We start from the raw sequence: 24,184 nt of genomic DNA, 5'->3' as shown, positions 1-24,184 counted from the left end.
GCCTAATTTGGGTGATATCTTTGAAATCAGCTGCGACTATATTGTTCTACATTTTAATTCATGTTTTCGGAACCGACTGAATATCTGATATCGAAGAGATGTGGTATTCATATTGTTGAAACGGATGTTGGACCGACCCCGCTTCTAGATGTGCACTCTAAATACTTTTTTTCCAAAAAGCGGACGATTTTTACCGATAGGAATTTCTTCCACTTAACCAACACTTTAAAAAAAACAAGGAAACCTGTCTAATAGAAATGGCATTTTTCTTCATTATTAAAAAAAATGGTATACTGAATTGGGGAAAAAGTTTCTTTGACGAAAAAATGAGCCCCATTTTCCATGTTCTGAGGAGTTTTGTTTTGAGTGCAGCTCGATATTAACCGTGTTTTTTTACACGCTTATACGTTTACGTTTGCGCGTAAAAAAACGCTTATCCTCGCTTAGATAATGCTTAGGAGACCCATCTACACAGCATGTTGTACCGAAAAGCGGAGACACAAACCTCTGTTGTAGGGCTGTGTATGACCTATAGATGAATCGGTTGCGATGAATAGTGGGCACACACCATTTTTAGAAGTGATACATAGAATTAGTGTATGAAACATAGACACATATTTCAGTTGCATTTGAGTATAATACGTATTGAAATTTAGTGGTACAAATTTTATGCGCAGCAATTTCGGAGTTTAAAGTTTGACGCTTAGCAGTCCATATAAAGTTTAAGCGTAAACGTAGATGTAGATGTAAAAAAAAAAACACAGCTATTGCTAAACTACAGCAGTGAACAGAGAAATAGTAGTGATAATCAGCCCAATTCTAAACAAAAATTCCGTTCCCATTCCTCGTATTCTAAATAAAAATTCCTTGTGAGTTTTTTCACGTCTCCCTTTCCTCCTATTCTGAACAATATTCGAAAAAGCGGAAACCGGTTATGGGAGAAAAGTAGGTATTATGAATGTGAGTGAGAGGGAGATTTCTCTGCCATTACTTAGGAGTTTTTTCACTTGTTAAATTAAAGGGAATGCATCGAAATAGTTAAAAGAAATTGGTTCTTTTAAGAAAGAATACTTATTTGTACAAATTTGTGCTAAACTATGTACATTCCACCACAATATTCTTTATTTCAAGTCGAAAATGGAAGAGCTCTTGGTATATTTGATGCAGCCATCCAGAAATTGCGCAAGGATATATTAAGAAAGCTTAAATAGATTTTGGCATATGACGAAGAACGAATTCAACTCGACTTGTCCGCCAGAAAAGTGCTTTGTTGAATGAAAGCAGACAACTCCCGGCGGATTTGTGTTATCCCGTCGTCTTCTTCTTATGCCCCTCCGTTGATGTTGCTGTGGCAACAATTCGTTACTCATTTCAGTGAGCACCACATGAAATGCAATACTGTGCATTGTTTATATTTTATTTCTTAATTTCAAACAAATTCACAACAATAATTAAACTTTTAAATTTTTTTAAGCAAATAAGAAATGCGCAACGAAATTTCAGATGACAAAACAGCTGACTTCGAAATTCCTATTCCCCAATTATTGTTCTCCCTAGGGGAAAAGAATTGGAGGAATTTTTCCGCGGGAATAAAAAAATCCGTGAGAACAAAATTCCGAGGGAATATTTAGAATTGGGCTGAATATGATCAAGTTTCAGCAATTCTTCCTTTTCTTTTTTCTATATTTTAAGAGAAAATTCTATAAAATTTGCAATCGACACTATGAAAACCAATGTCTAAGCCGTTTGCAAAAAAAAAAAAAATCGAAAGTTCAATAAAATTTACGAAAAACATTTTTTTATTTAGAGTTCTATGCACTTTTTTGAGTATGCAGCTTTGTAGCACAATCAGTTATAGTCTAACAATGTATAAATTAAAGGTCTATCAAAATTCGTATTGATTTTTGAAACATTTTTCTTCAAATGGAAGAAAATCTTAATACCCCTCGGAAGAAAATTGTCAAAAATCTATGCGAATTTTGAGAGACCTATAACTTGCACTTTGTTAGATCGAACTGCCTACTATAAAAAATTCTAGGAACTTGAAATTAAAATTTCTAAATTTTCCTTAAATTTTCTAGAATTTTCCAGTTTTTTTTCGAAAATGGTTTGCAAAGTTGTGGTTACAAAATTCATAGAAGATTTTCCTTCAAATATCGAAAGAAAAAAGAAAGAAATTAATTGAAGAAATTTGATTATTTTTCTGTAATCGTAATAAATCACTTGAAAGCTTTCTACACTGGACTTCAAAATAGTGTCTTTAATTTACTTACTATATAGTAAAAACGGGTAAAAGGCCCATCTGAGCCTTATACGTAAAATTGGTTGGGATGCGCAAGTGAAAGATAAGTTTGATATATCGTTCTATCTGGATCCTATTAGAGAAGATATCTCTTGAGCCAGTTAAGATATTCAACACTTGAGTCAGAGGCCTCGTTTCGTATTTTGAGCGATATCATCGAAATCGGTGGGAAAATTCAAGTGGCACTAAGGAAGTCATTAGCGCCTCTCAATTGATACACGCACTGTTCAAACAAGAATTACGGACTTCTACGCGTTGGCGATGGCGAGTAACAAAGAAGATTTAATGATGAGCTTTACGCAGACATCAGCATATTCCAGTGAATTAAAACGTAGCGGTTACGCTGGCTAGGGCGTGTTATGCGAATTAAAGATGACGATACGGCTAAATAGGATAATATATTTTTATCGGAACCAGCGCATGGAAGCAGAGGATGATGGCTGCCCACACTGCGCTGGAAGGACCAGATGAAAAACGATTTAAACTCTCTTAGTGTGACCCACTGGCGCTAGTTGGCAGAGCGAAGAAACGACTTCGCGCGCCTTGTTTGACGGACATAACCGTTTAAACGGTTAAGCGCCAATTAAATAAGTAAGTAAGTAAGTGTCCCAATATCTTTGCCCCTTCTGGTCCATATCTCCCAAACTTGTTTAAATATCGGAATTTAGTATTCTTTGTGCTTTGCATGTATTTGGCACTTACACAATTCTTTGATTGAGAAGTTTAGTAGTGTGTTTGACACGGCCGTAGCCAGAGGCACGCTTGGGTGCGCTGAGCTCACCCTAAAATTTTATTGAAATATTTCTAAATTTCCGACTAGAATCGATTTGAAAAAAAATAAATATTATTATAGTAATAACAGGTTATTTCAACATTATTCGGACAACTTATTAGGTATTTTTGTAAAACAACTGCAAACGATCCATACCCATCATACAAACGTATTTATAGGCAACACTGTCATGTATGAAAACAATCAGCTGACACGTACTACGTGGTGAATTGAACACACCCTGTGTTGTTTTTGTTGTTTTTGCGCGTTCCAAAAAATCAGCTGTTACTTGCGCTACTAGTAAGGATATACAATGTCGTACGCTATACAATGTGTATGTGCAATGTATACTAGATATTGTGAACTACGGTATTTTATACATAAAAAAGGACAGCAATAATACAATAAACGTTACAAATATGAGTAAACGTAATACAAATCAATTGAATCAGCTAGAAAAGCAACCAAAATTGGATTATTGATTTGGTAAGAATATTATTGATGGAAATTTACATACGAATGCATTTCGATTTCTTAAAATGAAAGTGGTATTGGCATTTGATTTGAAGATTGCTCATGGTCCGATGGATTTGATTTTTCCAGGACCACGTAGCTCAAATTCTTCTAATGCTAACCCAGCGAATCAAAATTCAGATGTGGAACTCATAGTGCGAGCAACTGGAAATCAAAATATAGAGATCGAAACAACTCAAGTCACAGCAACAATAACATCATCGTCGTCTACGTCAACAATAGCCAACATTTCATTATCTTTGAACCGTGAGTGGCTGTCACGTAATCGATTAAGCTTAAATATCATTCGGCAGATGTAATATCATAAGTTTTTTTTTTTTAAGAAATTGCAACATCATCTGGAACTAATGTCATTCCCTCCGATATTTCACCAAAGGGATCAACAAAGCTTGAGCATCGCTTAGAAGAATACAAATTTCTAAAACAATCGGATGGCAGATCATTCCAATTCAAATGGTTGAATGCATATCAATCGCTTGAGTATTCCAAGCAAAAAGATGCTGCATACTGTTTCCCGTGTCGTCAGTTTGCCATTACGAATTCAAGTGATGTTTTTTGTACTTACGGATATAAACTTTGGTCGAAAGCACTCGCCAAAGGACAGGGTTTCAAAAAGCATGAGACGAGCAATACACATCTTGATGCTATACTTGCTTGGAAGCTGCATTCGCAAAGAATTGCAAAAAATCAAGAAATATCAAGCCTTCTTAATGATACTATGCTTGAAAAGAGACGGTACTATTTTAAGGAAATTGTTTCAACTGTTTTATTGTTGGCAAAGAACGAGCTGCCTTACCGTGGTAATTGGAAAAACGACGAGAATGAAGAATTGGGACTATTCAACAGTTTCTTCCAACACATGCTCGAAAAAGATGATCATTTGCGAAAGTGTCAGGAATCTATGACCAAAAATGCCATCTATACATCGCCTCAGATACAAAATGAAATTATCAACATTATTGCAAATTGTCTTCGTGAATTAATTGTCATAGAGCTAAATGAATCTTCATATTTAACACTAATGGCAGATGGTTCAACAGATAGAAATGGGAACGAGATATTTTCGGTTGCATTTAGATACATTGTTGATGGAAAACCAACCGAAACACTACTTTCTTTTGAAAAAGCTGATGATATCACAGCCAAAGGATTCTGCCAACTGATCATCGATCGCTTGCAAGAGCTTGCAGTGGATTGCAAAAAGATTTTGAGCCAGTGTTTTGATGGAGTAGCGGTAATGAGTGGTCGATTGGGCGGTTTACAGGCTTTGATGCAGATACATTTTGATCGCAAAATACCATATGTACATTGCATTAATCATCGCCTTCATCTTGTCGTTGTGGAAATCGTGAAAAATAATTCTGAATCCCGACTTTTCTTTGATCAAGTCAAACAACTTCACAATTTTTTCAGTCGCTTCAAAGTTCGAAAATTGTATGAAGGAGCAAAAATTCCTCTGCTTATTGAGCAACGTTGGTCAGGACATTATAAAGCAATACTTGCAATCAAAAATAACTTCGATAAGCTACTCAATTCGTTGATAAAAATAAAGGATGGAGCAGGACATGATCTTGGTGCAGACGATATGCTTTTAGCTGTTGGATTGCTTGATTCCATGGTGAAGGAAATATTCATATTTTTGCTTGAATTTCTTCGCAAATTGTTAGGAATAATGGAACCAGCAAAACAAAATTTTGCAAGCACGTGATGTTGGCTACCGCAAAGCAATGCCTGTAATTAAGGCGGTGAAGGAAAAAGTAAGCGCTTTACGAACTGATGAATCTTTTTCCGAATTTCTAGGCTCAGCTAAAAAAAAACTTGACGTTGAATATGCGCCGGTTCCGAGACCGTTAAGAATTCGACATCGATCCTGTCTACTAAGCGAGTCCGTTGTATTCTTTACTCTGGGTAAGCGTGATATTGATAAACATTCTTCATTAAAGCGCATTTATTTCGAAATAATTGACTCGATTATTTTGGAAATGAATGAAGGATTCGAAAACAATAATGATATCCTGATTGCAGTCGAAGCTGCAAACAACTTTTTGGATGAAAATTTCGACTACAGCACTTTAAAATCATTGGCTGAACTTCAAATAATATTGCCATCACGAGAAGAGTTTTCTGTTGTCAAAACTTTTCTCATTAATGAGAAAAATAAACCTGAATCGAATAACAAAAGTATTCTTCAAATATTGTTTCCCGTCAAAAGTGCATTTCCAACAACGTATTGCCTTTTTGAGGACATCGAGACATTTGGCGGAAGTACATCAATCAACGAATCATCATTTCTGCGTTTTCAAGAATAGATGCGATTCGGCGTTCAACAATGACCGATCAATGGCTACGAGATCTTTCATTTCTTGCTTTTGAAAAAAAGAGATTGAATTCATTAAAAATGGATGATATTTTGCGTAAATTTGCCGACAAAAATAGGAAAATACAACTTTATTAACGTTTAATATGCATTTTTGAAATAATTTGATATGTATTCATTCGATTTACGATTTCATCAATAAAAAAGGTGCCTTCTAATATCAACTGTTACGATTTTTACTAGAAAAAATTACTGCTCACTCGAAATTGGTCGAGCTCACCCAACTGTTCACTGCTGGCTACGGCCGTGGTGTTTGATTCTCAAAGAAACATTGAAAATATAATTTAGGGATATTGGGGCACATTTCTGTGTATATCTTCTAAACCTTAGATAGCTTGTTAGATAAGTTTTATGTGATAACTATATTGAAAAAAAATTTTTTTATTTATTATATGTACATTACAAATTAGAAAAATATAAAATTTTTGAAGATTAAATTTAAGCATGAATTTCATATGTTTTCAATGTTTTTTTAATGCATAACCTGTTATAAGGTCTCGAGAGTTTGATCGAAGAAACCTCGGCTGTTGGTGTTTAACTTGACAACTTCACCGAATCACTTATCGAAATCATTCCATTTTTATTACAAATATAAACGCATATCAATTATTTTGTTTCACAGTGTAACTTATGAGTATATGCCACGCATGTGGATGGGTATTTATTTTTTATAGTTTTTTATGCGGGTGGAGATCCTTAAAACGTAGCGATTTATATCCATCCCTCACCACATCGCAAGGCCTTGTGAACTCCTGCCCGGCTACATGGAACCATTCGTTGCAAACTAAGTAAATAAAAAAAAGCATACATATTAAGATAAGAACTTTAAAACAATAAAATTTACATAATGAACGGGTGAAACCGTTATGGACAAGCCGTAATTTTTTCGAAATACCTGTCGATGGAGGAAAAATATAAAAAATCGATTTTTTCAAACGCTTTTGCCAATTTTAGCTTTTAGTGCCGGTGTAATAATTTGAAGGGGTTTAAGTCTGACAAGTTATGGGCTAAGTATGTTTATCATACAATTTTTAATGTGTAAAGATCTTTTTTCATGATATGCGGTAATCAAGAATGTAAGTGTAAGCACAAGCGTATTATTTGGAAGTCATATGCGATATGGGGGAATACAGAATGTAAGCGTGAGTGTAGGCACGATGGAGTATGGGCGTGTTATCGATATCTTAACAACGAATTATCGGTTTCTTATAGGTGTGTTATCGGCGAGGAATAGATGAGTTATCGATTTGTTATTGAAGTGCTATACATTTTCTCTTGATAACAAAGGTAATCGGTGGGTTATTGATTTTTTTTTTATCGAAGAAAGAAAAGCATTGATTTGTTATCGAGCAGTTGTCGATTTGTTATCAAAACATCAAGGATTTATTATTTAAAATTAAACTTATAATGTAAAATTAATGATTTTCATCGCAAATTTAACAATATTTTATAAAAAAATTATAGAAAAGTGATTAATTTGATATCAAAATGCTATCGAATTTCCACCGAAAACTTTCGATATGACATTATTTATTATCGAGAAGTTGTCGATTATGTAAAGCAAATTTAGAAAAACGTTATCCAGAAGTTATCGCTTTGTTAACGCAGAATGTAAGCGTGAGTGTATGCGCTACATTATAGCGTAATGTGGGAACAAAACCGAAGCCAGACGGCGTGTTATCAATTTATGATGGAAGTGTTATCGGTTTGTTATCGACGGGTTATAAGTTTGTTATCGACAGATTATAGGCGTGTTATCCATATCTTATCAACGAATTATCGGTTTGTTATAGGTATGTTATCGACGAGGAATTTGTTATTGAAGTGTTATACATTTTCTATTGATAACAAAGGTAATTGGTGAGTTATTGATTTTTTATCAAAGGAAAATCATTGATTTTTTATCGACACGTTGTCGAGCAGTTATCGATTTGGTATCAAAAAGTCAAGGAGTAATGATATTTTATAAAAAGACTATAGATTTCTTATCGAAAAGTGATTAATTTGATATCAAAATGCTATCGATTTTCCACCGAAAACTTTCGATATGACATTATTTATTATCGAGAAGTTGTCGATTATGTAAAGTAAATTGAGCAAAGCGTTATCAAAAAGTCATCGGTTTGTTAACGCTTAATTATTTATTAAATCGATGAAACATCTTGAAGCCGTCGATAGCTCCGATAAAAAACCAATAAGATGCCTGCATTAAATAGTGACCCGTCAATATTCCGAACACCAACTGCAAATGAGCCTTGGAGTAGCCAATAATTTTGGAAGACCATCTGATATCAAACTCCATCGTAGTAGTAAGAAGTGGTCGTCAGCAAGGTCAAGCACTTAAGACCACCCTCGATCGCACCCAGTTTCAACTATCCGAGTAGATTTTTAATACTTTGATCGGAAACAGCACTGGGTAGCAATCCATATTCCCTATCATAATTCTACGCTACTGCGATCGGGCAGCTGTAACTTATGGTTAACATCTAGCTACCTACAACAATCAAGAAGAGGAGGCAGTAGTCGGCACTCAGTAGTAAGTTCTGCCTCGGATAAAGTTGAAATTAGTAAAAACACTGGAGTGGCGGAGGTGAAAAACCCATAGCCCATACCACATAAACTAATAAACTATCTGCCCGCGAGCTGTACGAATTTTTTGGAAAACCGAGTTCTCGATATTCTCGCTTGTGTTCGAGTCGAAATTGTAAGCTTTTCCTTACTTCCCCACTATTACAAAAATTTTGCTTAATGTTGCAAGCGATTTTCATGTATCAGCTCATAATCTCGCAAAACGAGACTAATTTTTGATGTGGAAGGATGCTCATGAAAACTAGCAAACGCCTCGAAAGCTCGTAAGCCATGGTCCAGGTAAGCCTTAGATTATGTGCACCGAATACATTGAAATTATTTCTATTAGCTTAATGCGTAAAACATCAAAGACGAGTATAATATTATATTCATTCTGAAACGAAGCTCTCTCTTTCTGAAGGGCACTTATCTTATCCTTTTAAGTCCAAATACATGAGGGAGATCCACACCTTTTAAACCGTTTAAACTTGTGCTTCTTGACTTTGAAGTTTTATTCTCTCATTAAGATTCATTGTGATTAAAGAGTCCCCCAGTCTGATAAATTGAAGAAGATACGGGCACAAAAACCAATTTTCTGTAAAATCGGTTGCATGGGGTGGATGGAGGAGGGTATATGTTATAGTAGTCCGATAAAGTAGGTTCCTACAAACTTTTAATCGGGGAACAAAATATACCCGCTCACCAAATTATATCTAAATATCGCAAAGATTTAAGTTCTAGACGGACATGTCTAAATCAAATCAGCTCGTCATCCTGATCATTTCGGTATACTTAAGGATGCGTCTATCTCTTCTCTTCTAAGAACTTTGAATTACCCATAGTGATAGAACTTACTCCATTTTGAACCAACTAAAACCGGACAACCGCCGTGCTTTGTGCGATAATCCAGTTCCAAAGATTTGTGCAAATTATCCCAAACGATAGCGCTACGCTTAATGGGAGCCGCAGCTAATTTTAAATAAGGAAAAGCCGTTGCACCACCAAGTTCGACATCGTTTATCTATGGAAAAATTAGTTTGAATCAAAAAACGTTGGAAACTATGTATAAAAGAATTATCTCACATAAATTAATGCCGTTAAAATACGATTTCCATACCCTCCGAATTCATAATTGTCCTAAATGCGAAAATACGCTGTGATGTATCAATTTTTTTATATATGTATATTAGAGCGGGTCAAATTTCTTTCCACCAGGAGTATAGCAAATACGTAATCTACATATGATTCTAAGAAAAATTGCGGAAGAAACCATAGCTCTAAGTCCGATTTCGTGTCCCCGACTTTTGCAAAATAGATATTTTGTCATATGAATATAGGGTTTGGCCAAAAAATCTTCATAGCTTCTGATAGAATTATAGGCAAAATACCATATTGGGCTTACTTTAAAGGTATTTTACGCACATCTCAGAATCGGTATTAATATCTATAGTGTTTTTGAATTTTAGTAGAGATATCAGGCTTTAATTATAAGAAATTAGCCTAAGCCGAACTGTTAACTACTATATTATCATTTTTAAAAAATTTCTTATGGACATTTTTTTTCTTTACAGCTTTTTGTATTTAAATTTAAAAAGGATGCACCAAATCCTTCTACATCATCCGAATCCACTTTATCACATATACTTGAACACGATATTATTGCATTTGGTTTATCAAGTGAATTAAATAATTTGAATTTACCGTCTAGTCGTGACAATTTAAGATTATATTTTTTTTAGTGATCATGCTAAAATTCAAAGTAAAATGCTTTCGCATAAAAATCTAACTCCTCATGTAATGGATAAATTGGTTGAAATTTGAAATAAATTGAATATTCAACTAATTGATAGACGCAGTATAGAAAACTAAATGCTTTAATTGAAAAATATTTATATCAAATGGCCAAAACAATTTCAAATGGTGCTGTTTCAGTTGTACATTCTTGATGGCTAACCAAAGAAATCAGGATATTACGTCTATATACAGCAACTAATAGACCATCGAAAAATTTGATAACTCTAGCAGTTTATATTATTAGAGTTTATGTGCCAATGTATTTCAATGTAAAATGCTATAATTCTGTTTTATGCGGCAGTGTACTTTTATCAAAGTTTATTCGTTGGACACGATACCTACCACGTAATTTACTTAATATTATAGATGGTGTAATCCGAAATAATTCATATTACGCTCATCCAGAAAACATTTTATTAACAATGTTATTTAATGATAGAAAAGCCATACGTGATAGAGCTATCAGAAAAGTTGTATACTATCAAGACAAAATACTTTATCCAACTAAACTCAGAGTTTACAAAAATATAATATCAATTTTATCGCTTCAGATTATACTGATATGATTGATCTGAATGACGATAATTTACTACCTGAACCGGCATTCACAAGAAATATTCCATACGATCACTTGGTACAATTCTTACATTATGATGAGCCAACACTAGATGATCCTAACAAACCAATGCATATACAAGGAACAGCAAGATATGTACAGTTGTTAACATCTGTTTCCAAACGTGTTATAGAAAAAAACGTGAAGGTGTTATGGCTGTTACAGCAGAAAGTCGTGAAAAACAACCACGAAAGGAGAGCAAAAAAGATTTAAAAAATAATAACATAACATTACTTTTATTTTGAAAAATTCGTTAAAATGGTAAATTCTAAGTAAAATAAGTAAGGAAGGCTAAGTTCGGTTGTAACCGAACATTACATACTCCGCTGAGAGCTTAGCTGCGTTGGTTTCGTAGGGTTTCGTAGATGTTTTATAAGTGGTTTCTAATTCCATATCACATACATTTGGGAAATATCGACCAAATTGTAGACCAAGGGTGACGTTTCCTTCATCCTTTGTCAAATAAGAGAAAATCACCATGTAGGAAAATTAACCTGGGTAATCCTGGAATGTGTTTGTATGACATGGGCATCAAATGAAAGGTATTAAAGAGTATTTTAAAGTTCTATAGTGGACGCCCTTTCGAAAAACCGCCATAAAGGTGGGCCATGTTGACCATAATGTGTTTGTACGATATGGGTATCAAATTAAAGGGATTAATGAAGGTTTTAAAAGAGAGTTGCCCTTAGTTATATATGTGAAGGCATTTTCGAGATATCGGCCAAAATGTGGACCAGGGTAACCCAGAACATCATCTGTCGTGTACCGCTCATTTATTTATATATGTAATACCACGAACAATATTCCTGCCATGATTACAGGGGCTTTTTATTTCGCCCTGGAGAACTTTTTCATTTTCTTCTACTTAATATGGTAGGTGTCACACATTTTTTTTCATTTTTCGAAATTTCGATATCAAAAAAGTGGGCGTGGTCATAGTCGGATTTCGCCAATTTTTAATACCAAAATAAAGTGAGTGCAGATAAGTACGTGCACTAAGTTTAGTAAATATATATCGATTTTTGCTCAAGTTATCTTATTAACGGCCAAGTGGAAGGACAGACGGTCGACTGTGTATAAAAACTGGGCGTGGCTTCAACCGATTTCGCCCTTTTTCACAGACAACAATTATCGTCCTAGAATCTAAGCCTCTACCAAATTTCACAAGGATTGGTAAACTTTTGTTCTTGCATTTTTGTTACGGCATTAAAAGTATTCTAGACATATTAAATGAAAAAGGGCGGAGCCACGCCCATTTTGAAATTTTCCTTTATTTTTGTCTTTTGTTGCAGAATATCATTACTGGAGTTGAATGTTGACATAATTTACTCATATACTGTAAAAATATTAAATTTTTGGTTAAAATTTGACTTAAAAAATTTTTTAAGTGGGCTGTTTGTTATCCGATTTTGCAAATTTTTATTTAGAACTCATATAGTAATAGGAGTAACGTTGCTGCCAAATTGCATCATGATACCTTCAACGACTGCCAAATTACAGCTTGCAAAAGTTTTAAATTACCCTCTTTTAAAAGTGGGCATTGCCACGCCCATTGTCCAAAATTTTACCAATTTTCTATTCTGCGTCGTAAGGTCAACCAACCTACCAAGTTTCATCGTTTTGTCCGTCTTTGGTAATGAATTATCGCACTTTTTCCGTTTTTCGAAATTTTCGATTTCGAAAAAGTGGGCGTGGTTATAGTCCGATTTCGTTCGTTTTAAATAGCGATCTGAGATGAGTGCCCAGGAACTTACATACCAAATTTCTTTAAGATACCTCAAAATTTACTAAATTTATCGTGTTTACGGACGGACGGACGGGCATGGCTAAATGCATTTCTTTTTTCGCCCAGATCATTTTTATATATAGAAGTCTACATCTATCTCGATTAGTTTATGCCGTTACGGGGTATCGTTATGCGAACAAAATTAATATACTCTGTGAGCTCTGCTTAGCTGAGTAATAAAATAATTTTTTAAATAAATTAAATTAAAATTATTAAAACTGTGTTTTTTTGCTTATTACTTGAATATATAGGTTTTTTTTTTAATTTTTTTCAACTAAAACGAATTCGAAAAAAGAAAAACTGTCTGAATGAAAGTTGTTGGAAATGTTCTGAACTTATTTTAGCTGTAAAGAAAAAAAATGTTGCCATAAGAAATTTGTTAAAAATGATGATATAGTAGTTAACAGTTCAGTTTAGGCTAATTTCTCATAATTTAAGCCTGATATCTCTACAAAAATTCGAAAACACTATAGATATTAATACAGATTCTGAAATGTGCGTAAAATACCTTTAAAGTAAACCCAATATGATATTTTTCCTATAATTCTATCAGAAGCTATGAAGATGTTTTGGCCAAACCCTACCTTCATATGACAAAAATATATATTTTGCAAAAATCGGGACCTCGCAAATCGGACAGCTATGGTGATTTCAAAAATTCTCTGTAGATAATGTTTTTGGTATACTCCTTATGAAAAAAAAAACAATCCATACAATTTGATCCGCTCTAACAAAGCTTTCTTACCTCATAAAAATCATAGTGCGGTCCATAATGACCACCTATACCATAATTGGCTACTTGCAGCGGCTCTCCACTATCCAAGCTCAAACCCGTTAAGTCTTTTAAACGTTGTGCAATAGTTTTCAAAAAAGCGTGATCACTAAAATTAAGCCAAGTATTTTGACTTGTGCGATAATCGGATTGAACGGGTTTTTGCGCTGAGCCAACTAAAGAACGTTGCACAGAATCCTCAGTTTTGTCCGAAATTTTATTAATCTCATTTTCGGTTACAAATTCATGATAGTATGCAATTGGCGGGTCATGATTCAATTCTTCCTTCTTGAATGGCGCTATATAACGGAATGGAACATTATTGTGGACATAACGACAGCGAAGCTTTCGTTTTTTGCGTGGTGTTTGTTGTAAGTCACCGCTGCATACTTCTTCGAAAAGCTGTTCGACCTCGGTAAGCTGTAGGGGAGAGACGAGAAGTAAATAGAGTAAGGTAAAACGAATCGAAGTCCTGCAGTCCATGAGACTGACTGTAAGTTTTAGCACCATACAACAAACACTACTTCCTCTGTTTTCCCTTTACCTCCTCTACGATTTTATTCCATTCTATCGATATCTGATCCAAGTATTCGCAATATTAATTGCGGCAAAAAGCACCTCAAATAAAATATTATCGAACAGGTCTATCCCTGGTTCATTTACCCGAGAAAAGCCATCCCAAATTATTACCTAGGATATGCTACCTTAACACCAAAAATTTTTTTATAGATCGGTATCTTACCCACAGCATTGAAAAAGGATTGCTCTACAAAAAGAAATCAAAATGTGACAGGAGTTGTATATGATCCATTAAGCAGAAAAGGCCTGGATAAAACCGCAAAATGTCTAAGATCATGTGCAGAGCCTACGATATTAGACTCACAACGTGGCTCATATTTCTGAAGAGAGAAGACTTAAGGCTTACAATGGGCATACTAACTGGACACTATGACATGTGTGATATCAAAAATTTGGTTTGCATGCCCCGAAATTCCTAAACAAATAATCTTCAGCTTAAAAACTACCGAAACCCAAATTGAAAAAAGTAGGAAGCCTACCACGAAACCTTTTTCATGGTCCGTTGAATCTATCTCATCAAGAACGCTTAAGTTGGCTCTCTCGTGGACAAATCGGTGAGAGAGAAGGGTTTTGCGGCTGTGTTTTGAGAGCATAAAAAATGTTGGAAATCGTATGCCTTTCGTTTATTTTCTTCAATGATATATTTGCCAGCAACAATATTTCTAGCTGTCGGAACCTTATATTCGTATTTATTTGAGGGGAAAAATTGGTTGTCTCTATGACGTCACACAAATTAATATTCACAGATATACGTTAACGTAAAGAAGCAATGTTAAAGCTGATCTTACAAAGTTCGCACATTTCAGAAGTGGTCCGACTCCAAGCTTATTCTAACAGATTCTGAACTCAAGTTATTAAAGTCTTATCAATGCAGCGGATGAAGCAAGCGGAGAACTAATGCAATGTGTTAGTCACGCTTGCAATGTCTCTAAGCCACAGAGAGGCAGATGGAGCTGAAAGAAGAAAGAGGCGCGTGGCAAGCCTGAGACTCTGGAAAAGTTGGAAGCATACTAAAGAGCGAAGAATATTGTCGCAATTGCAATGAGCAGTGCAAGTGCTTCGTTAGGAAGCTTATCGAGATTGCTTGCAACAAGCATATAGAATAGTAATTATGAAACTCCATTGACCGAACCTGGCGATAGACGAGGACAATATGGGAAATATTGTGAACTTTCTGTTTCCCACGCAACCTGCCCTTTCTCTGGCAGAGCTTTTGCAGCCGATAGTTTTGCTGGTCGCGCTAAACGCTAGAACGATTCTCAATGTACAGTAATTTATTCTAGGAATCATGAGGGTCCATCTGAAAGATTAGTATCCTGGGTACAAAACACTCAGCCTTCTGCAGCACCTTTTAAGGCGCTTTCTCAGACGACATAATTTCTGTTACCACAGTGGCAAAATGTGAGCTGGGATAGCACAAAATAAGCAAGGTCATGTGCAGCGCAGAAAGATGGAAACTGCATACGGTTTTCAGCTGGAAACAAAAAATAGCTGAATCAACATCCACAAGAAGAGCCTGATCTCCACAATCTTCAAATCGGGAGCACTCACTCGAACCTGCAAAAGGGCAGCTCACAATTTAGCAAATCTGAGAAGATTAACAGCAAATACAGCCGGTCAAAGTAATATATAAGGAAGCTGCTCGAATCAGACTAGGATATTTTAATCTTATACGGTATAGAAATTCGGCTGATGCAATGAATCACCGCCAGCATTGAACTGGCCCCATCTCGGTTCAATGCAGAATAGTTCTGTAAATTGCCTGAAGTTACCGCAAGTTCTCTAAATAAGATGTCCTTTCATTGCAGAAACCCTAGCGATATATTTTCCCGTAATATATGTATGTATGTCATGGGAGCAGAAGCGGGTAGTGGTTCTGATGTCATACAGTCACCAGAATAATCTATCCAACGTTGATAACAACAAAAGAGCAGCAGTTTTCTGCAGGAGACTATACCAGATAATTAGTTTCCGAATGCAACTTTTGGTTGAAGCGATTTGACCCAACTTATAGCCGGACATGGGTACGCTCATACATAGCGCCACTATTGGGCAATGCGAACACAGCAAAGGAGGAAAGAATAGACACTTGGAGACCTCTCCATTTAAAGTACTTCCTATGAAAATTAAAGAGTAAAGAGCGTCTAAGCTTTGGTGATTCAGTGGGCGAATCGGTTTTTTTATAATTATATCATTTTGTCATTTTAGTAGACTGTATATTAGTAGTACTGTAATATTTTATTGTTTAGAGAGAGGTCGGTGCGAGCCTTTTAAACCTTGTATGTATTCATTGAGGGTGCGCACTGGGGGTTCTAAGGTATTGGCTGCGGGTTGAGCCACCTTATTTTGGATTGAAAAACCCTCCTTTGGGATAAAAAAATTTTTAAGAATATTTCACTAACCAGTTGAGAATTACATGCGCACACAATGGCTAATGAAACAAACGAAAGAAAAATGTTCATAGTTTAAGTCACTTAAACAAAGAGCTCCTTAATAATACAAAATTGTCGCAAAAGTAAGAGCTGGCATATTTTAAGTCCAAATGATCTATACTACCGAAGATAGTATAAGTTTTGCTGATTCTTAAACTTTATACCTTTTCACTTTGACTGGAAACACCTTCGAACGGCGTAGGATGCCGTTCCTCTAATGCTTTTCTTGAATATAAATCTATATTTTTTAAAGCATGTGGCTGCTGAGGGTCTTGTGCCAAAATTTCATCATTGAAAAGTAAAGACACTTTGGTTTTACCTGGAAAAGAAAGACAATAGAAACGCACTGACTATGTTCAACACCCACCCTCTCACATGTTACGATACTCACCCAAGTAGTACATAGTTGGTGCTAGTTTTACAAGAATATCAACATCAGTAACTTGCGCAAATTGTCGCGTACCATTGGATGCCTTTAACTCGTCCGCTAGGCGTATACGTGCCTGCAAAAGCCACTCAGCTGCATATTCATAGTTTTTAACCTCATATAAGCTACGACCCAACCAATAGCATTCACTAGCTGTCATCTTTGCTGCATAATTGTTGCCCATTAAATAGCCATCAGCCACATCGCTGGTCTCTTGGTGATAGGTACGTTGAAGACGCACCATACCGTTGCTTGCACCCACTATATCATTGTTTGTTGGCAAAGCGAAACCCTCTACATCCACAAGATTTGTCAGATTGTATAAATAAACTGAACGAAGTATGCATGAGAGGGAGCGTTAGATAGAAGAACGAAGAGAGAGATAACGAGAAAAGCACATAGTTTAAATTAGATTTCTACTTATATAAAACTCTCATAGCACCGACACATACGCAGTTTTTCATATAGATGAGTTTAACGCAAGCTTATGCATTATGAGTAGATAGCACGTATTTTTATGGAGAACGGTAGAATGAGCGACACTGGCGCCATCTGATATTGAAAAGTAGCCATCTTCCAAATTTTGTTGCAAGCAAATCACAAGAAGAAGAATTTGACATTTGCTTGGCTAAGGGTGTTGGCACACTTTGCAAGTGAAATAATTTTTCCTACTGGTTGGTAAATTTTCTAACAAACTGGAATATAGCAATCGATTACGACACAAAATATGTTAGCAAGAATTTTTGTTGTATAGGGAGAATGTTTACAACAGTGCTTCACGAAATTTTGTATGTGAATGAGCAAGGCGTAATAAACTTCAATTGCCAAGTCTGAAGTTCCTTCATATTTACAAACGCAACATCTTGGTTGATTGTGGCGATGTTATTGGAATGCATAAGCTTGTGTTAAACGCATCTATATGAAAAATTTCATTGTCTCACGGCCTTCACTTACACTGCGATGCATTTTGATCCGAAACAGACCTTCTCAAATTATTCCAATCGATCGCAAAACGGCTAATAATTTTATATGCATTCAAAGGATTCTCATAAAATGTTTGATCCGCATCATCAGCTTGTTTTAAAGGCTTTTCCAATTCATTGAGTTTTCTGTAATTAAGCAAGTTTTTAAGTACGAAGTTCCAATATCATGTTTCTCCTCCTCTAAATTACTCATTGACATGGCGGCTAATTACTTCCATTTTTTCCATATACTCTTCAAGGAATGATATTACACGTAATTCAGCATCAAGAAGATCGTGTAAGGTTACGATGGATGTGTAATAATCACAATTGGCATTTTCAATGGATAATAATGTTGATAAGAGTAAAAGAAATTTTTGTAACGGCTTCATTGTAGAAGAATTAGAGTACTAACAGCGTGGCTATTAAAGTAGAACTAGAACGAATTAAATATTTTGTACCTCAATTTGGTAAAGAAATGCTTGAAGAAGTTGTATTTAAACAAGTGTTAACAAGTGATACGCATAGCAAATAATCAACAAAATTTGAATGAAAGTAAAAGAAACAATAGTTCAGAAAAGCGTATAGACTTCTAATAGTAAAAGGAAGATGTTGCTTTATTTTCTGTCTGGGTCTATATATGTATGTATGTGATGTAAGCTTGTTATGCCACACAAACAGTAGCGTAATTATACCATCTGGGGCGCGTGGCAAATTCTTTTAATTGGACCCTATCAATAAAAATTGTCACATTGTAATCAGTTTAATTTTAATAAAACTTCAAGATTATCAGCGTTCTCAACTACACGTTGTACATGTCCCAGTAATGGCCATAGACCTACTCTCTTAGGCAAGGGAGAATGGTCTGTGGTCCATGCTGGCCCAATGCGTAATCCTGCGTGCATTTACAATTAAATAAAAATAACAATTTAATTTCAATAACATATTTTTTTAACAAAAATGTTTTTTTTGAGATCCGTGCTATAAACTTTTCAATAAACAGAATAGCCAAATTACTTAACTTGTCTTGTCTCATAGAGTTTCTTAAGTAGGGTTTTATCAAGTATAGAAAATATCGTTCAGCACAAACTGCAGTCACAGTAGGTGTAACAGTAATGTGGTGCATACTTCAAGAAAGCTGCAAGACATAAAATAATTTTTTTTACTCAGATCGATATAGATATCAAAATGATCTGGGCGAAAAAAGAAATTCATTTAGCCATGCCCGTCCGTCCGTAAACACCATAACTTGTGTAAATTTTGAGGTATCTTCATGGAATTTGGTATGTAGATTCCTGGGAACTCATCTCAGATCGCTATTTGAAATGATCGATATCGGACTATAACCACGCCCACTTTTTCGATATCGAAAATTTCGAAAAACCGAAAAAATGCGATAATTCATTGCCAAAGACGGATAAAGCGATGAAATTTGGTAGGTGGGTGGACCTTATGACGCAGAATAGAAAATTAGTAAAATTTTGGACAATAGGCGTGGCACCGCCCACTTTTTAAAGAAGGAAATTTAAAAGTTTTGCAAGCTGTAATTTGGCAGTCGTTGAAGATATCATGATGAAATTTGGCAGGAACGTTACTACTCTTACTATATATGTATATGCCAAATAAAAATTAGCAAAATCGGATAAAGAATACGCCCACTTTTTAAAAAAAAATTTTTTTTAAGTGAAATTTTAACAAAAAATTGAATATCTTTACTGTATGTAAGTAAATTATGTCACCATTCAACTGCAGTAATGATATGGTGCAACAAAATGCAAAAATAAAAGAAAATTTCAAAATGGGCGTGGCTCCGCCCTTTTTCATTTAGTTTGTCTAGAATACTTTTAATGCCACAAATCGAACAATAGATTCTGTGACCGTAACTGTTTGTCTGTGTCTGTCTTTGAAAATGGGCGAACTCGGTTGAAGCCACGCCCAGTTTTTATACACAGCCGACCCACTGTCCTTCCGCTCCGCCGTTAACACGATAACTTGAGCAAAAACCTATATATCTTTACTAAACTTAGTCCACGTACTTATCTGAACTCACTTTATCTTGCTATAAAAAATGGCCGAAATCCGACTATAACCACGCCCATTTTTTCGATATCGAAAATTTCGAAAAAATGAAAAAAAATGCCATAATTCTATACCAAATAAGGAAAAAGGGATGAAACATGGTAATTTGATTGGTTTGTTGACGCAAAATATAACTTTAGGAAAAACTTTGTAAAATGGGTGGGACACCTACCATATTAAGTAGAAGAAAATGAATAAGTTCTGCAGGGCAAAATCAAAAGCCCTTGGAATCTTGGCAGGAATACTCTTCGTAGTATTATATATATAAATAAACTAGCGCTACCCGACAGATGATGCTCTGCGTCACCCTGGTCCACATTTTGGTCGATATCTGGAAAACGCCTTCACATATACCACTAAGGGCCACTCCCTTTTAAAACCCTCGTTAATGCCTTTAATTTGATACCCATATCGTACAAACACATTATAGAGTCAACCCTCATCCACCTTTATGGCGATATCCCTTAATGGCGTCCACCTATAGAATTATGGTCCACTCCCTTTTAAAATACTCTTTAATACCTTCTATTTGATACCCATGTCATACAAACACATTCCAGGGTTACCCTAGATTCATTTTCCTACATGGTGATTTTCCCTTATTTTGTCTCCAAAGCTCTCACCTGAGTATGTAATGTTCGGTTACATCCGAACTTATTCTTCCTTACTTGTTGTTATTTATAAATGATATTGGCGAATGTTTTAGTCATTCAATTCTGATGATCTTAAGTCATTGAATGCTGATGGTCTTAAGCTTTTTAGTACAATTTCGTGTCCATCCGATATTCTTGCTCTTCAATGCGACCTAAATGAGCTTGCTGAGTGTAGTATAAGAAATAAAATGGCTCTTAACATCAACAAATGTTACCATATGACATTTTCGAAATCAATATTTCGATTTCCCTCTACATACTCACTCTTAAGTACTGAACTCAGTGCAGTGATTGAATTTCTGGATCTCGGTGTGCTTTTTGACTCAGGTTATTCTTTCGTTAACCCTGTCAACTACATTATCCCTAAGGCCTACTCTAACTTAGCTTTTGTAAAACGATATGCTAAAGATTTTAATGATCCTTATGCAAGGAAGATGCTCTATAATTCCTTAGTGCGGTCTAAATCGGAGTATGCTTCCATAATCTAGAAACCGATTTATGCCTCACACTCCCTCAGATTGGAAAGAGTACAGAGGTGCTTCATTAGGTTTGCTTTGCAGCCACTTCATTTTAATGAGCCTATCCCATCTTAACTAGGCCTGTGTATTCTTATTGATGTAAAATCTCTAGCTTGCAGAGGGACTATACATTCTCCTCTGTTCATTTTTGACATTCGTTGTGGCTTCATTGATTCTCCGGATTTTTTCGCGTTCCTAAACTTCAATATACCTAGTAGAATGTTAAGATCTCACTTCCCATTCCATATAAAAATCACTACTATAAAAATCACTATTATAATTTTGCGCCCATAATGAGGGCTTAAACTGAGTGTAATAAAATCTTTAATAATCTTGATTTAGACATTGCGATGCCTATATCCTTATTTTTATCAAAGCTTATATCTCACTACCATTAGTTTGTAAATGTATTTTAGGATAGTAAGGCTTTAGTACTAAGTCAATATTGTTATCTAGTCTATAAGGTCGTTGTAACCATAGACTCAAATAAATAAATGAAATGAAATAGGGTAACGATGTAACTGAGAGTATAAAAGCACCGACAACTGAGGAATATGAATCAGTTTGATTTTAATACGCCATAAATAAAGTACGCGAGTAAATTAATTGTCAAGTACCACTAACATAGTGGTGTTAGAAATAAAGAATATTTTGTTATACTGAATATTTGAGCTATTTATTCGACAGTTCAGCGATTCGAACGAAACAGAAGGGCAAAATTATCAAGAATGTATCAAACATATTAGATTAGGTTGAACTCGCCGGTTCATGAGGACCTCACATAGACTGAATAAGTCCGTAGTGTTTCCAGAAGTTTGTTTTAATGACCAAACTGCAAAACCCTATCAAAAACCAGGACCAGAATACCCGTCATGAGTCTACAGTCCTCTCTTTTTAATGATAGAAGCAACTGTGTTAGTCTAAGGTTGTAAGACCTACACATAATCTTCGACACTTTACATCCCTGCGCTTAAATCCACGCCCTTCCTGCTTGGTCGATCATGTGCACCTCTCGCCTTCGCTTAATCTCGCCCAATCTAATTGGGACGTCTACAGGTCAAGGTTCAAAGGATGCGCCCTTTTTAGCTAGTTCATCCGCTTTTTCATTCCCATCTACTCACATATGCCCTGGGACCCAATATAGACGTATGCTTCTCCCTGTCCCGATTCCCTCCAGGGACTGCTTACACTATAACACGAATTTAGATGCTGTGCTATGCGAGATTATTGCCTCAATTGCTGCTTGACTGTCAAAATAAAAGGCTACTATTTCCGCTTGGAAAACGCTACGGTAATCCGGCAGCCTGTAGGATCTGTTTATTTCCGGATCAGCACAGTATATCGCAGACCCTACTCCTTCCACTACTTTGGAACCATCTGTGTACACATGTATGGCCTCGTCCGTCATTTGAGCACTCTTGCGCCAACCGTCCACCTCTAATGTGGCCTTAAGATCGCCCTCGAAGCGCAGATAAGGAATCATGTAGTCTGTTCGTCTTGTGATTGATGACGCTATACTACTATGGCCGTATGGTCGGCGCTCAAGCTGTCCCGTGGCACCGAGCCTGGTTGCAGTTATTAACGCTATGTTCTTTGCTACCAGGTTTACAGGTGGAATTTGCAGAATGGAATACAGTGCAGCTGTCGGGGTTGTTTTCAGGGCTCCCGTAATGCTAAGCATTGATAGTCTGCATACCCCCTATAATTTTTTGAGGTAGGTTGTTGTTTGTGTGGCTTTCCACCAAACAAGAACTCCGCAGTATAGAATAGGGCTTACAATTGCTGTAAACACAATGAGAAAGAGAGGGCGATAAGCCATATGTACACCCCAGCATTCCTTTACATGCATAAAGTGCCGGTGAAGCCTGCTTCACCCTCTCCTCCACGTTGAGCTTCCATGACAGCTTACTGTCTAGGATGATTCCTAGATATTTTGTGCAAGGTTTATCCTGTAAGTTCACGCCTCCTAACTTAGGCCTGATCCAATTTGGGACCTTGTACCTCTTTGTAAACAATACCATATCCGTCTTATCCGCGTTGACTTTCTACCCGACATTTGATGCCCAGGCATGAATGTCCCGAAGCGCCCTATCCATCAAAGAGCTAATCGTTGGAAGGCACTTTCCAAATATGACAATTGCAACGTCATCTGCGTAAGCCGTAAGTTTTACGGGTCCCTAATCGAATCGCCTGAGCTGTTGGTTGATGAACAGCGTCCACAGCAGAGGTGATAGCACCCCTCCCCGCGGCGTGCCCCTATCCACTGATTTCGTGGCCTCGTACAAACCCGGTTGTGATGTAATCTTCCTGCAGTTTAACATGCAGCCAATCCATCTGGTTAAGGCTGGATGTACTTTAATGTAATTAAGACCATCCATATTCGCCCATGTAGAAATATTATTGAAAGCCCCGGCAATGTCTAAGAAGACTCCTAGGGGATATTCCTTATATTCCAAGACTTTCACTATGCTTATTACCACCCTATGCAATTGGGTGTTTACCGACTTGCCTTTCAAAGGTTTTGAGCAGAAATGATGTTAAGCTAATGGGTCTATAGTTTTTGGGATACAGATTACGTGACCATTTCCCGTTCTCTTTCTTTATTAGTCCCTGGACTATGTTTCCCCTTGCTAGGACTTTTCTCAACCGTGCTGTTTCGCTGGACTACTCTATGTCCGTACAGTAACTTTTCCATGATATTCTCTTCGCCCTGGAAATGTCACGTTTGTAGATCCTCAGAAGATCCCTGAATCCCTCCCGACACGCTTCGCTTTCCGCAGTCTTTGCTAGCTTTAATATTTCTTTTACCTGTCTTCTTAGAAGAATCTGCTCATTGCACCACCATGGCGGTTTTGCTTTTCCTCTGAATCTTCTTAGAGGGCAAGCTTTTTATACCCAGTCATAACTTCCTTGTTAGGAATTCATTAGATTCCTCCAGTTCCTCCACATTGGCAACCTCTTTGGGTTGTCCCAGTTTTGTTTCTACCTGTTTCTGGAATTTAGTCCAGTTCGT

General features: G+C 36.2%; 2 protein-coding genes across 2 annotated transcripts in view; one reads left to right on the top strand and one right to left on the bottom strand.

Moving 5' to 3' along the window:
* Positions 1-18,337, bottom strand: part of LOC137240639 (uncharacterized) — a 108,984-nt gene extending 90,647 nt beyond the window's left edge. Inside the window, exons 1-8 of the mRNA XM_067767143.1 lie at positions 18,132-18,337; positions 17,914-18,068; positions 16,924-17,289; positions 16,697-16,851; positions 13,495-13,941; positions 9,637-9,690; positions 9,409-9,574; positions 6,670-6,769 (exon numbers count right to left, since the gene is read on the bottom strand). Coding sequence (XP_067623244.1) covers positions 6,670-6,769; positions 9,409-9,574; positions 9,637-9,690; positions 13,495-13,941; positions 16,697-16,851; positions 16,924-17,289; positions 17,914-18,068; positions 18,132-18,313 — 1,625 coding nt within the window. The 5' untranslated portion in view covers positions 18,314-18,337. The remainder of the gene's footprint in view (positions 1-6,669; positions 6,770-9,408; positions 9,575-9,636; positions 9,691-13,494; positions 13,942-16,696; positions 16,852-16,923; positions 17,290-17,913; positions 18,069-18,131) is intronic.
* LOC137237428 (prolyl 4-hydroxylase subunit alpha-1-like) overlaps positions 1-24,184 on the top strand; it is a 56,426-nt gene that overhangs the window by 453 nt on the left and 31,789 nt on the right. The window lies entirely within an intron of this gene.

The sequence above is a fragment of the Eurosta solidaginis genome, chromosome 1 (genome assembly GCF_040869045.1).
Source record: "Eurosta solidaginis isolate ZX-2024a chromosome 1, ASM4086904v1, whole genome shotgun sequence".
Classification (NCBI taxonomy): domain Eukaryota; kingdom Metazoa; phylum Arthropoda; class Insecta; order Diptera; family Tephritidae; genus Eurosta; species Eurosta solidaginis.
The sequence above is the reverse complement of the archived record's forward strand: the minus strand, read 5'-3'. Positions and strand labels throughout refer to the sequence as shown.